Consider the following 14,828-nt stretch of genomic DNA (forward strand, 5'->3'; position numbering starts at 1 on the left):
GCTCATTTCTGAACGCATAAATTATACTCCTGACCAATTGGAACTGATACTTTAGAGCATGAGGAGTGTCCCCATCTGCCCGTGAGCAAAATGTGCCACATCCACAGTGCTGTGAGCCACTGCCTAACCAAGGATCAAAAGAATTGAGATGTGGGTTTCCCTCTAGACGCCTATCACTAGGCCACTTAAGTGGACAGCTAACTTTTACACTAACTTGATACTTTTACAAAACATGTATTTGTAAAACTGGATTACTATATTTCCAGAGGAGGTTTTACTTCAAAATACAGTTAGTAAATGTGACTTTAAAAATATAGTGTAAATTGTGTTTTTATGTTAAGTAAGTTTGAACAACATTAACAAGGAGTCTGGTGGCACCTTAAAGACTAACAGATTTATTTGGGCATAAGCTTTCGTGAGTAAAAACCTCACTTCTTCGGATGCATCCGAAGAAGTGAGGTTTTTACTCACGAAAGCTTATGCCCAAATAAATCTGTTAGTCTTTAAGGTGCCACCAGACTCCTTGTTGTTTTTGTAGATACAGACTAACACGGCTACCCCCTGATATTTGAACAACATTGGTTCAGTCAATTTTCCAACCCATCCCATTACAGAACAGTGTAAAATAGTACTGCTTTTGGAAAAGTATTCAAATATTTCACTGAAATAGTACATAATGAAAAATAGAGTCTACGCTTTATATTACTGTATTTTAAAGGAAAATCATTTGCATATGTTTTATCAGAACACTGCAGTACAAATATCATTATAGCAATGATACAGCACACCATTTAGTAATTACACTTAAACGTAATTGCCTCCATTGGAAAAAAAAACAGCCATCTATGATAACTGTACTTCAAGTGCTTCAGCAGTACAATGAAAAATTATCAAAGTTTAAACAATACAAACAGTGTGAAAAACAAAACTAATGCAGCTACACATCAGAAGTTTCAATAAGTTATGTAAATACGGTACTGTTAGTCGTTCAGACACAAAACAAACAGAACATTTTATAGCAAAGCATACGCTCATCAAAAGGCAACATAGAGAGAGGGTGCCAAACTCTGATCTTCATTATGTTGGTGTGAGACTGGAATGATAAAAGAGAATTCAGCCCAAAATCTATATCAACTTCAGCACAAAAGTGTTAATACTCAAATTAATATGCACATGTAAATAATCACTCCATATCTGTACAGGATAATCAATTTTTCCTGCTAAAATAACAAGCACTTGACACAGTGAATTTGTGATTTATCAAAGGTCAGTTTTTCCCCAGGACTTCACACAGCAAATTAAGTTTTATTTTATTATTTTCCACATTTCACTAATTAAAAGTACCTAAAACCTTTCAGTCAATTAAATCACATTTAAGATGAACCTTTGGCCCCCTGTTCACCTTGTATAAAGGACTCTCCAAAGGACTGTGCCATTGTCATTGCTAGGAGGGAACCTTTTCGTGTATTAATTTAAAATACTTTAAAAATGTAGAATTTGCTGGTGCTTTATAATATATTTGTAATTTTTCTCTTGCCTGTGCCTTTCTGGTATTATAAAATGCCCCTATGAGCTGCTTGATACTTCAGCTGCCGTTTGGTATCATCCAAACAGTTCACAAAAGCCTTTTATAATCCCACAAAGTTCCATGCAGGGGAGTTTATAAATACAGTATGTAAGATCAGGTATACTTTATATACAGATGTGCCTTTTATTTACTAAAATACTTCTAAACTCTTAAAATTATTACTTAAAGCCAGGAATGTATATTTGAATTGCATTGATAAGTTGCAAGATACAGTCAGAATCAAGTAATGAAAGATTAACCAAAAATAGAGATGAAGTAAATGAAGATATATTACTACTTTCCAGTATTTAATCACATGCAGCTATAGAATAATTCTATCAAAGCAGATCTTTTCAAATTAACATTGCAAATATCTCATGTTGATCTACTCTAAAGGTGTGATTTCAGTGGAAAGTATTCACACTACTTTAACACATCTATAATTATTATTGCAACACAGCCAGTCAATTAGTTCTTTAAAAATGGAATGAACATCAGTCATTATGAAAATGTAAGCCAATTAATCCTCCTCCTGCCACACACATAATTTAGGTTGTTTCTCTGAAATATCTCCTGATGACTCAGAGAAGGTTTAAAATACTTAAAAATGTACATAGATGAAATTAAAATATAATTTTATAAATATTTTACCATCAAAATGCTTTCCAATTTTAAAATATTTATTAACTTGAATGAAATTCATATTTACTCAAGTAATTTTCTTTAACTTTTTTTTAAACAGCATTGAAGGATATCTATAGTAATTGCTCAACTGTACTCTGGTTGTAAATAGCTTCATCGTTAGAGTTCTCCTCTATTCCTCTTGCAAAGAGTTTCATTAACTGACAGTGAACCCTGCAAAATAAAGAAATTATGTATTGAAGATTTTTTTTTTAAACTAAGAAGTAATCTCATTTGCTATGGGCATAATTTGGAATCACTGTGCATTCCACGTGGCAGGGCTAAACATTCTATTCTGCAGCACAAAGTTATTGCCCCCTGCTGCTGGGACACTCCCCTTCTGCAGAGGATGTTGGACAGTGGAGTGCATATTCACAAGTTCACCAGCCCTGCAACCACCACTCCCCACAGAGGGCGTTCAATGGCAGTTTTGCATGATTCATAGATTCCCAAGGCCAAAAGAAGCCACTGTGATTATCTAATCATTTGATTACTGTTTAATGGAACTCTGTTCTATGGACAGACTTTTGTACTGTATTTCTGGTTCCTTTTACCAATTAAAAAAACAAACTCCAGCCTTCCACACTCCCTCTCCCTTGAACATTTACCTAGTTGTAAACATACTTCTCTACTTGCCAACGCCTGAAAGTCAGATGCAACATCTGACAAAGACCCCAAATCAACCAAAAGTATCTTAATGCAAGTTAAGTACAATGATATGGGATTCACTCCTTTAGAGAATGTAGTTCCTATCATCTTAGTTTTATGATCCTTTATTTCTGATGCAAGTCATTTTTAACAATAAAAGTAAAGGGATAGTGAATTTGTGTGGAATGTTGGTAACTTTGAGATGTATATGAATGACAGCCCTCAAAATGAAGGATAATTGAAGGGTACAGGTACAAAACCAAAAGTGTATTTTAAGATAATTTCTATGCCAGAAAATGTGGCATAAAATAATGAAAATTATAAAACACCAATGTGGATATTCTCAACCCTTATATAACCTAAACAGAAGTTTGGCGCACACTTGTGATGTTGCATGGAACTAATTCCTCACTAGCCCAAATGAGCACTGGACGTGCTCTCTGTATCTTCACTGTGGAATCCTGGGAATTGTGGAAGCAACTAATAGCTATATAAGCTTTAAGATGAAGCAGGAAGAAAGGGATTGAACCATCTTCCTTTCCAACCATTGCTATACAGGATATTTACAGTTAGTTTTACTTAGCAAACAAAAAGGCACATGAAGAAAACATAAGAACATAAACATAAGAACATAAGAATGGCCATATTGGGTCAGACCAAGGTTCCATCCAGCCCAGCATCCTGTCTGCTGACAGTGGCCAATGCCAGGTGCCTCAGAGGGAGTGAACCTAACAGACAATGATCAAGTGATCTCTCTCCTGCCATCCACCTCCACCCTCTGATAAACAAAGGCTAGGGACACCATTCCTTACCCATCCTTGCTAACAGCCATTAATGGACTTAACCTCCATTAATTTATCTAGTTCTCTTTTAAACCTGTTATAGTCCTAGCCTTCACAACCTCCTCAGGCAAGGAGTTCCACAGGTTGACTGTGCGCTATGTGAAGAAGAACTTCCTTTTATTTGTTTTAAACCTGCTGCCCATTAATTTCATTTGGTGGCCCCTAGTTCTTATATTATGGGAACAAGTAAATAACTTTTCCTTATCCACTTTCTCCACACCACTCATGATTTTATATACCTCTATCATATCCCCCCTTAGCCTCCCTTTTCCAAGCTGAAAAGTCCTAGCCTCTTTAATCTCTCCTCATATGGGACTCGTTCCAAACCCCTAATCATTTGAGTTGCCCTTCTCTGAAACTTTTCTAATGCCAGTATAGCTTTTTTGAGATGAGGAGACCACATCTGTACGCAGTATTCATGGATTTATATAAGGGCAATAAGATATTCTCCGTCTTATTCTCTATCCCATTTTGAATGATTCCTAACATCCTGTTTGCTTTTTTGACTGCCGCTGCACACTGCGTGGATGTCTTCAGAGAAATATCCACAATGACTCCAAGAACTCTTTCCTGATTAGTTGTAGCTAAATTAGCCCCCAGCATATTTTTTGTATAGTTGGGGTTATTTTTTTACAAATAACCCCAAATAAATAGCCCCAAATAAAGTGCAAATGATCCCTGACAAACCCAACCAATCATTGAAATTCCTGTGAGGATGTGATTTGAATCTGCTGTCAGATACATTTTAGTGTATTCTAATGAAAGAGAGAGGATGCATTTAATATTTTCCTGGAAAGTATTTGGTAAAAAGCAAAGGCTAGCGTTCAAAGAAATTCTTCACAAAGATTCTAAAAAGCATCACAGAATTCTTTAGGAATATAATGTTATCTATTACCTATTAACGTCTTAAAACTGACTGCCTTAAAAGAAGATATCTTAAAAGGATCATCTTGCTACAAACAATATACACCTTGACAGTTACTCACCTAACTTCAATTGTGGAGCTATCCAAAGTTTCTCCATCACAGTTCCAGATGCTGTTACTAAGATTGCAGCAACAAGCTGGATGGTCTCTGCAGAACTGGCCAAAACGTTTCTTTCCTACATCCTTGACATCATTGTCACTGTCTTCTAAATGCTTTGATGTAAACTGAAACTTCTTTACCCGATAAACCTCTACAAACGTGAAGTCAAACTACAAAGAGAAATTAAAAGAGGCATTCTACAAAGTATTTTATTTAAATTAATCAGTAAAGCTCAATATAGAAAGCAGCATTTCATTTTCACTGGGGTCTCCAATTTTCCAAAGGGGCTGATTGTGGCATGAAGTACAAGTGATATTTTCCTAATGTTACACTACAAGTCAGTGGTTCTTTTCACATAAAACACATGGTCCTCCTGACTTTCAGGCCTTTGCTTTCATCAACAAGACATGGGTTCTCAAGGGACTTTTTTCCCCAAACCCTGCCCTTCTTTATGGCTAAATGGGGATCCTGAAACTATGCGTAGGAAGGGGTCCCAAAATTATTTTATGTTGTGTCATAGGGTCACAATATGAAAAAGATTGAGGCCCATTGCCATACCAATCTATGATTCTCAACTTCCAGACCCTATACAACTGCACTGACTTTTCTGCAACCCCCTGCCTCTGTGCAGTGTAACCTTCCCCTGAGGGCAGGGTCCAGTGATTGCCACATCTAGAGACGTCCATGGCAGTATAGGCACTGTGAGGGAGCTGGGAATGTCAAGGGTGGAGGGGAGGGAACAGTAATATTTATTCTGCAATGAAGTAAAAGCTTCTTAACTAGCTAACCTCATTGAAAACAAATGTGGTAATTAAGAGATTGTCTTAATTATCAGAGGCTTACAGGATTACATTGTGATAATATACAACCACTTATTTCACAAAGTTGTTTAAAATAAGCTTTGTATAAAACATTAAGGGACAAATCAAGTTGCTGCGTGTCCTCCGCTCCCAGGAGGCAACTTTCAGGATCTGGTCTGAAATATTTAAAAGTCAGGATAATGTAAGGTACTCAGTTTAGCAACTGCAATATAGGTGGGAAACAACAAAAGTGAGCAAAGGGACACCCAATAAAATGCACGGTAGCAAATATCAACTCATACCCGTTAACTAGTCTATATTAACGCACAGACAACTCAATGTATCTAGGTTTTGGAACCATCTAAGCACCTAAATCAGAGTTTCTCAACAGGGGAATGATAGACTAATCCAGGGACAACCCAGGACAGAGGAGATGAGCAGACAGTGGTATGGGGCATATCACTCTAGGTAGGCAGAGGAAAGAACAGAGCGGGTGGGAGGGGATAGCTGCATGACCCTGGATCCATTCTGACTTCCCACTGCAAACATGTTCCTGTGGCGAAAGCTGTGGGCAGCTTTTCAAAGCCTATTTTCCCTCCCTGCTGACGCTGTGCTCCTTAATATGGCACGCCACAGCAGCAGTCCATGAGTACAGAGCTATAGGCTAAGTGAGCAGCTTGCTAGTAACTTGTATTCATGGCCACAGAGAGCCACCAATGGATGCCCACCAACCTGGAGCAGCACGTGGACTTATGATAAATGATGGAATAGGTAGGGGGAGCAACCGGGGACAGGACGCAAGGAACAAGCAAAAATGATTGAGAATAGAAAGGAAAAATAAAGAAAAAGCAAGATGGGGGTGTGGACAAATGGAGGTGGGAAAGGAAGAGAGGGAGAATGGTATGAGGGAATACAGGGCAAGAAGTTATAGCCACTTACGTTGGGGAGAGGAGTGAGAATAGAAATAAAAAGGTGAGCCTAAATAAGCATTTTACAATGAGGCGCACCATTAATCAATTGTTTAGTCAATCATCCACACATGGCATTGAAATCATGTGTCTGGCAATCATTGCAGGTAAGCCAGCATACTGGCAGCCATAGATATGATCTCAGCACCCTGAGCTAAGATTTCACCTGATACTACATTCTAAACAAGACAGGCAGACTTCCCTTGGAATCAATCCTGTAAAAATGTAACAGCATAAAGTCAGGAGAAATTTTGATGTAGGACTGGTAAAGCTCATATTCTAATCACTTATGGTCATTGAAGATCTTTTGGAAGCCTGTGTCATGCCCAAATTATAGTTTTGTTAACTACATTCTGATAAACTACATACATTATGCAGTTTCCAATGAGTAAATTCTTCTTCATTTCCTGTTCTGAACAGTTGTGTGATATTGCTGTGGGGCAGAAGTTTGTGCACTTCAGTGTTTGGTGAAACAAACAAACATGTGTCTGCAAGCATTTTGGGATGAAAGGATGTTAAATACTAACTGTATCCAACAGAAATTACAAGGGAAATTTTACAAAGGACTAATGTAATTACCAAAATTGGAATTTGGCTAAGGACACCATGGGAGAAGTCCTTGCTCTTACGTAAAATTTCATGAGATCTTCTATGGTCACATGCGGACAGAATATCTCATCCAAAATGCATACATGCTCTTGTTTATCAGTTCCACCACTAATGATTTTTGTGCCAGATAGTTCTACCAGCATTTAGACCCCCTTCAGACCCTGAACAGTACATGGTCTTAGAAAGAGAAAATACATACCTGATCATCTTGGTTTGTATGCCTGATGAGATACCTTAGAAAATTGAATCTAGAGCATTTGCGAACTAGAATGAGGTCAATAGAGCCATCTGCCAAGTGAGCTGCTGGAGAAAGGCCTTTAGGACTCCGTGGACAGGCACAGCTCATATTGACTGCATTGATGGCCAGAAACTTTCCTTTAATAAACTTCCAATCTTCGCCTCCTTCATCCTCTGAAACACACAGTCAAACATGTCGTTAAGACTATTACCAATATACTTAGAGGAGAAGTGAGATAAACCATGCTTAGCAAGTTTCAGCTATTTAATACAAATTTTAATGCATTATGGATATGTATCTAACTTAAGTAATACAATGTATTTTGTATATTTTATCATGAATTCACACACAAAGTTGATATTGTAATATTTCATACTTCTTCCTACTAAGCATTCTTTTCTGAGTCTGTAGCACCAGAATGGTACACGCTCTTCTCCCTTATATCATACATATTTGACACTTCTGCCACATGAATGTCAAATTCAGATTCCATATACTCAACATTCATGGTCATGGGCTTAACCCACATCAAAGTTAAAAAAAAAAAGAAAAAAAGAAAAAAAAAAGAAAAAGCGGTGCTGACTAAAAAAAAGGGAGCAAGGGGAGAGACAGCAATTTTTGGAGTTTTACTTTTAATTTATTAATGTATTTATTTATTAAGATGCTGATTCAGGAAAATTAAGGGTGTGTGTGTGTGTGTGTGTATGTGTGTGGTTTGCTTGTTCCATTCTGTTTTGATTTTTCCCATGCCACAAAATGTATTCAAATAAATTTTAAAAATGTGGGAGGGATGATAAATGATTCAGGAGTCAGCGATGGCTGAAGTTTCAGGAGGGAGCGACGGAAATCTCAACATTTTTCTGGCATTGGCAGTTGCACGGGATTAACTGAGGGCAGAATTGGTCCCTGTGTGATATTATAAGCCTGCCCAGGTAACTGAAAGACAAAAATAGTAGAGAAGCTTGTTTTCATCAAGACCAAGCTATGGGCATTAACAGATTATATCCAGACTCCATTTAAATGTCTGGATGCATCAATTTTACTACCAGATAGCAGTATTTCCCCCCTGGACACAGTGGACGGTTACACTGGAAATACTGCATAAAAATGGCAATTTTTTTGAAAAAATGTAAGGAAAAAGAGTCAGACATCAGAAAAATAAGTCAAATTGCATGTTTTGGTTTTAAGATTACATCTTTTCTGCCTTATCCCCTCAATGAATTAAAAGGCCATAAAGGCATTTTTAAACATCCCTTCCAAATATAAGTGGATTCAAATATTTAAGACAGACTCCTGTGTACAACCATCTACCCAGTCAAAAGATGCTTGGAGCACTGTTTTAAGAACCTACCTAGACAGAAAAGCAGCACTATAGATGATTAGGGTAGAGTATGTTAAAGGAAATATTAAGGAACCAACAGAGAAGATAAACTTGGATGATCAAGCTCAATAATATACTGTATCAATGAAAAGGGGGGGATGGAAGCCATGTGACATATCTACTTGTAGGGATCCTGCAACACAACATTCTTGCCCTCTACCCATTTTAGTAAATCAATAACTAATGGTTTTCTCTCTGAGTTGGTTTTCTGTGCCTTAATTGTAGTATTTTAGGACCTTCATCTGTACTTTAATTCTGATATTCTTTGAACAACTTGATCAAATGGTGCCATGCTTGTTTTAGAGAAGAATTAGCCTGATCATGCAGCTTGCATAGCTTGTATTCAAAAGCAGTATCTGTTGCCAGTGTTGGATTAATTTTGAACTGATCTTTCTCCAAACTAAACAGCAACAGAGAGAAAGCAAGAGCCCGAGGAAGTTATTTCTTGAAAGCAAATGAATTTTTCTAACTTCACTTGAATTTTCCACTTTTTGAATCTTCCACTCACCAGACTCTTTGGCAACTGAACTAAAGGAAGCATAGCTACAGAATGATACAATACAGTGTTAAACATGGAGAGGTTTTAGAGTATTTGATTGCAATATTCATTTGGGCCTTGACTCTGCAGGCTGCTGGAAGCTGCTGAAATTACTTGTGCAGACACAAAGAAGTTCTAGTACTCAATATTTGCTCAGCACCTGCAGAGAGACTTTTACATAGTACTGAGAAATGCATTCAGTGCTCAGCAGCGTGAGCAAATTTCTAAACCTGTGCTTAACTGAGCAGGGGGGAAGCAGGCATGATGGAGGGTAGGGAGAGCAATCCAGTGAATACAAAGCGTGAGTAGCAGATTATTCCACTTTGCTTATCAGCTTCTCTTAAAGAAGAGCTGGGACAGCCATGAGGACCAGCTGCTGACAGTATCTGTGCTCTAAAAAAATAGTATTCTGCACAACCAGAGGCTTAATGCCTCATGACACATGCTGGCCACAGTATTCCTGGCTCACTAGCTTGCAGGTCCCACTCTCCTGAGCCAACAGTTATTGGATCATAACCAACATAACACCATGCTTAGCAGCCTTCGTAATGGCCCTGAACTACTCTTTCACAACAGTCTTCTAAACCCTTGCAGGGTCGAGTCTTTGATCAACACATCAGATAATTTTCTTCTACTGTGACATAACACATTACCATCATCTTGCCACTTCTTTCTGCACATAAAGATGCTGAGTTAATGTAGATTTAGAAGGAAAAACAGAAATTTGAAACAACCATGGAACTCTAATAAAGTATGATAAGCTCCTAAAACTGATTAAAATAAAACATTTCCTCAATATCATGACACATTTTTTTGCAATTCCATCTTACCAGGGACTATGCAATGTTAAAATAAGTTACATAACCATAAATAGCAACAAGAAAACCTGTTCCAGCTTGGTTTCAGCTGTATGTGAGGTGCATGCCCATAGGAAGAGCAGTGGTACAAGATACTGAATGAAAAACACTGCTAAAAATACTCCTTCGCTCCTGATCTTGGGGATTCTGGGCCTGATCCAGTGCTCATACAAGACTCCTATTGCCTTCAACAAGCACTGGCTCAGGTACTCTGTGAGCAGGGTTGGTTCCTAGGCCTAAATCAAAGCAACCTGGGTTCTTCTAATTTACTCCAGCTGCTAACTATCTTAAGGGGTTGAAATAGCAGCTGGGGATCAGTGCAGCCTGAAAACATCCCAACTCTTAGGGCTGGTCTACACTGGGCGGGGGATCGATCTAAGATACGCAACTTCAGCTACGCAAATAGTGTAGCTGAAGTCAAAGTATCTTGGATCGAATTACCTGGGGTCCACACGGCGCGGGATTGATGGCCGCGGCTCCCCCGTCGACTGCGCTACCGCTGCTCGCTCTGGTGGAGTTCCAGAGTCGACGGTGAGTGCGTTCGGGGATCGATATATCACGTCTTAACGAGACACGATATATCAATCCCGGATAAATCGGCAGGTAGTGAAGATGTACCCTTACACTGGCAGCAGGAGGTGGGCTTGTCATACAAGTCGACACCCTTGGTGCTAGATATGCTAGTTTTATGACCAGACTCTACCAGTGATGTTGCACAAAATGACTGCAATATACTGGAGGACTGGTCCATTATGTTTAATATTTAAGGCCTTGATCCATTGAAGTCAGGCTTTGGATCAGGCCCTAAGGAAACAAAGAAGAACAGAAGTAGAGGTCAGCACTGGAAGTCTGTCCAAAAGACAAGAACACTGAAGAAGGATTTACATGAGGAGATTGAAGCCAGGGACTAGTTTCCAGTCAAATGGAATGCACCTATTTACATTAGTCTGAATTTGGCTCTACTAGAGGTTCAACGTTTGCCAAGACACTATAACACAAGTGAGGGAGTAATGGGCTACAGGAGAAGTGAGGCAGCCAGGAGCAGAGCTGCACAGAGCCTTGAAGAGGAGGAGCAGTAGTCTGAAGGTACTGAGGAAGGAAAATGAAAATCAATGCAGGAATTCAAAGAGTTGTGTATGTGTGTAGAGGGGGTTGACAAAATTGGAGCACCAGATGAGGAACAACACATGTAATCTGTACAGAGAACTGGTAGGGTGTCACTCGGAAAGATGTTAAGTAGGTTATTACTAGTCCATGTTCACAGCATGATACTTACAATTTTTAAAATGTGTAACTGTTTATTTACAATGAGCTTTAGCACTGACTAAGTACAAAACCTTAACTGCTATCCTCCCAGATATCTATCTAGGAGGCAATTTAGCTTCCACACTAGCTCAGGGCTTGCCAATTAAATGTTATTTTGTGATAAGAGTTCAGATGATTTAGGATTTGGTTGAGACCACAAAATAAACTCTCCTTCTCAGGCAGGAGAAGCCTGATCCACTGAACTCTTCAAGGAATTAGTATATTTATTAGGAGGATTGTTGGACAGTGATAATTTATGTTTTTTCTTTAAATTCTTCTTTTCAACTTGAATCCTGAATTCTTGGCTAGTTTATAATAATTAAAACACAGTGAAACTGAGCTAGGTGTTTAAGAATTTTTTTGTAATGAAACACTACACATTCTTTACATTTATCACTTCAATATGTTACCATTATGTTCTAATCCATAATTTTTCTGTGGCTCCTCTGGTTGTTGCTTACTTTGCCTGCAAATGTAGCACCTGAAAAACAAGAATATTGTTTAATTTTAGTATGTTTTTTTCAACTATTGAAATAAGTTACTTAAATTATTTCACATTTGGAAAATGTTACTTTTACGCAGCCTAAATTCATTGTTCTTTAGCATATAAAGATTCCAAGTGCTTCAAATAGAGTTCAGTGCTTGGATTTACACTAAAGAAATCTGTGTAAGAAATACCCAGTCCCTAAAAGGGATACATACAAAATAATGGATTATTTTAGTACTTAAACTATGCAAAAGTCACACTAAAACTTTTATTTTCTGTTAGGGATCAGAATCAAACTGAGCTGCCATGCCAAAAGATCTATAATGCACATCCAAGAGTCTACAGCAGAGTACAGATAACAGAATAGGATTGTGAGCGTAAGTGCAGTATGACTCTCCTCCCCACATCCACACCATGGTCTCATTCCTCCACTGGATCCACACAGATGGATTCTTATGCCCTTGCAGAGCCTCAATGATTTCAATGATCTGTCCTCTTGGATTGGACTGCAGGACTAGGGCTCACATTAAGTCTGTTGGGAGCAGAACATTAACAGCAGTAACGAAGGGCTGAGGAAAGCCTGATCCCCATTTCAGATGACTTTTTTTTTAATGTATATTTGTTTGGAAACTCTTGTTTAGCTTTTACAAGGTTTTTTAATTTCATAATTATTTTTAGGTTCAACATTTTTAAATGGAAAAAAAATGAAACACCTTAAAAATGTAGGTAGAAAGAAAAATGCCTGTACAAAATTATGGAATTTCATAAGGTCCCAATATGACATTAGTAGAGTGGGATGGGATTCTCCCTGTGTAGGTCTTCAGCAGCAGGGATTGGACCCAGGATGCCTGGATCTAAAGCCTCTACTGTCTGAAATCCAAGACCCACGTCCGTTATCTCAAAGCCAGGAACAGATTCTTAAACCTCAATGACTATTGACAAAGACAGTTCTTTCTAACTTAGAGCAAAATTATTAATAGAATTGGAAAAAAGGAAACTAGTCATTAATTAAAATATATTTGGCTGCATTAGGGGACCCTGTCTCCAGTTAATGTGGGTTTGAGTTTTGCAATTTACTTCAATGGGAACAGAACGAGGTCCCAACCCTGAAATGACTGAACCATGTATGTAGTCCCATTAACCTCAAGAGTCATATTGTGATAATTAAAAAGATTTTACCTCAATGGGACTACTCACATGCTTAAGTCTTTCCAGGATCTGAGGTCTCATAGTGTAATTACTTCCTTGTTTGTAGAAAGCTAGAAGGCTTTTGGATTTGTCTTTTGCTAGTGTTTACATGACATGTGTCCTTGAGTGTTTCTATTTTGCTTCCTTAAGGGTACGTCCAGTCTACCTGCCATATCGGCGGGTAGCGATCGATCCCCGAACATGCTCCCTGTTGACTCCAGAACTCCACTGGAGCGAGCGGCGGTAGCGGAGACGACGGGGGAGCCGCGGCCGTCAATCCCGCGCTGTGTGGACCCCAGGTAAATCGATCTAAGATACTTGGACTTAAGCTACGCTATTCACGTAGCTGAAATTGCGTATCTTAGATCGATCCACCCCCCCCCCCAGTGTAGACCAGACATTAGTAATGCAGGATGAAATACATCAGCTGGTCAATAGACACATTTTTGTAATGCAAGCCAGTTCTAGGGTTTCTTTTTGTTTTGAAGAGTTTACTTTGTCTGCTGACCTAGAAAAATTAAGTGGTGCATTTGATAATCAAGGAACTGCACTTTTTACAAAACTCAGCTCTTCCATAGCATGTTTCTGGATATGGAGAAAAAAACCCTGCCCTTATCTGTACCCTAAATAAATAAATAAATGTTTTGTATTACTTTTCTTTGTTAGATCATGCAGAAAATGAAAGTGAATAGTTTATCAAAATTGAAACACTCAGTTCTGATCCTTTTTTAAACAGTTTGTGTGTAGTACCAACAGAGAAATATTAACCTACCCTGTTCTGCATCTTTTCTTATCTCTTGGAGATCCCAGTGTGTGTTTTGCTGGTAGAAAGGAAACTGTTCCCTCATAGTAATGATGAGAGAGAAACGTCTTGAAACCTTTTAAAAAAACAGCATTACATAGCTTTTAGTTGTTGTTCCATTTCCTCCACCAGGAATTGCAAGAGAAGAGTTGCTCTCCTCAATTCCACATCTCTTTGCTACTCTGGCCCAGACTTTTAAAGCCAGCTATGGTGCTTAGCTATACATCTCTCATGAATTTCAATGGCCTAGATAGGGCAAAAACATTAGTTTTTGTTTTTAAAGGAGAGGGGACATAAACAATTCTTCCCAGGAGCATAACAACTGGATTTATAGGGTTAAAGAATGGAGAGTACACCCAAAATTAAAATTCTGATATTAATTTCCAGAAGTCTCTGTGAAAGTGAGAAGCACTACAATATGAAGGCCAAATACAAAATTGAATGAGTATATTCTTGGATTTACATGCACTTTGGCAAACAGTCTTAAGGGGGATAAAGAAGAAATACAGGAGTAAAATATTTGAAGATCACTAGTTCCCGTCCCCTTAAAAAAAAAAAAAAATCAAACCCAAACTTATTTTTTCTGGCCAACATGATTTACAGAATTTAGGAAAATAATGTTCTGTAGGTATGGATGCTTCCTCCATATTACTGTAGTTCCACTGCTCTTTCAAGCCCAAGAGCCTCATTCTTTACAGCTAATCCAATACCTTGCTCCATTTTTTTTCTCCTTGAATCTCTAATATCATATTTTCTATGAGAAGGGGAACACTTGTGTTCATTGGTACCTTTTCTATCCTCATATGTTGCTTATTGCCTTTACTCCTTGCATCACTAACTTTACTTGCTCTCAGACAAAAAACATTCCCAAGCTCCCCTACTAAAACTGGTT

The 14,828-nt window shown here is 38.3% G+C and overlaps 1 protein-coding gene across 2 annotated transcripts in view; it reads right to left on the reverse strand.

Annotated features, from left to right (window-relative positions):
* Positions 1 to 476: 476 nt before the first annotated feature.
* CERK (ceramide kinase) overlaps positions 477 to 14,828 on the reverse strand; it is a 73,545-nt gene continuing 59,193 nt past the window's right edge. For both annotated transcript variants that reach the window (XM_054019785.1, XM_054019776.1), the window contains exons 9-13: positions 13,907 to 14,012; positions 11,870 to 11,940; positions 7,340 to 7,551; positions 4,725 to 4,933; positions 477 to 2,422 (exon numbers count right to left, since the gene is read on the reverse strand). In XM_054019785.1, the coding sequence (XP_053875760.1) occupies positions 2,323 to 2,422; positions 4,725 to 4,933; positions 7,340 to 7,551; positions 11,870 to 11,940; positions 13,907 to 14,012 (698 nt within the window). In that variant the 3' untranslated portion in view covers positions 477 to 2,322. The remainder of the gene's footprint in view (positions 2,423 to 4,724; positions 4,934 to 7,339; positions 7,552 to 11,869; positions 11,941 to 13,906; positions 14,013 to 14,828) is intronic.

The sequence above is a fragment of the Malaclemys terrapin genome, chromosome 1, assembly GCF_027887155.1.
Source record: "Malaclemys terrapin pileata isolate rMalTer1 chromosome 1, rMalTer1.hap1, whole genome shotgun sequence".
Lineage (NCBI taxonomy): Eukaryota > Metazoa > Chordata > Testudines > Emydidae > Malaclemys > Malaclemys terrapin.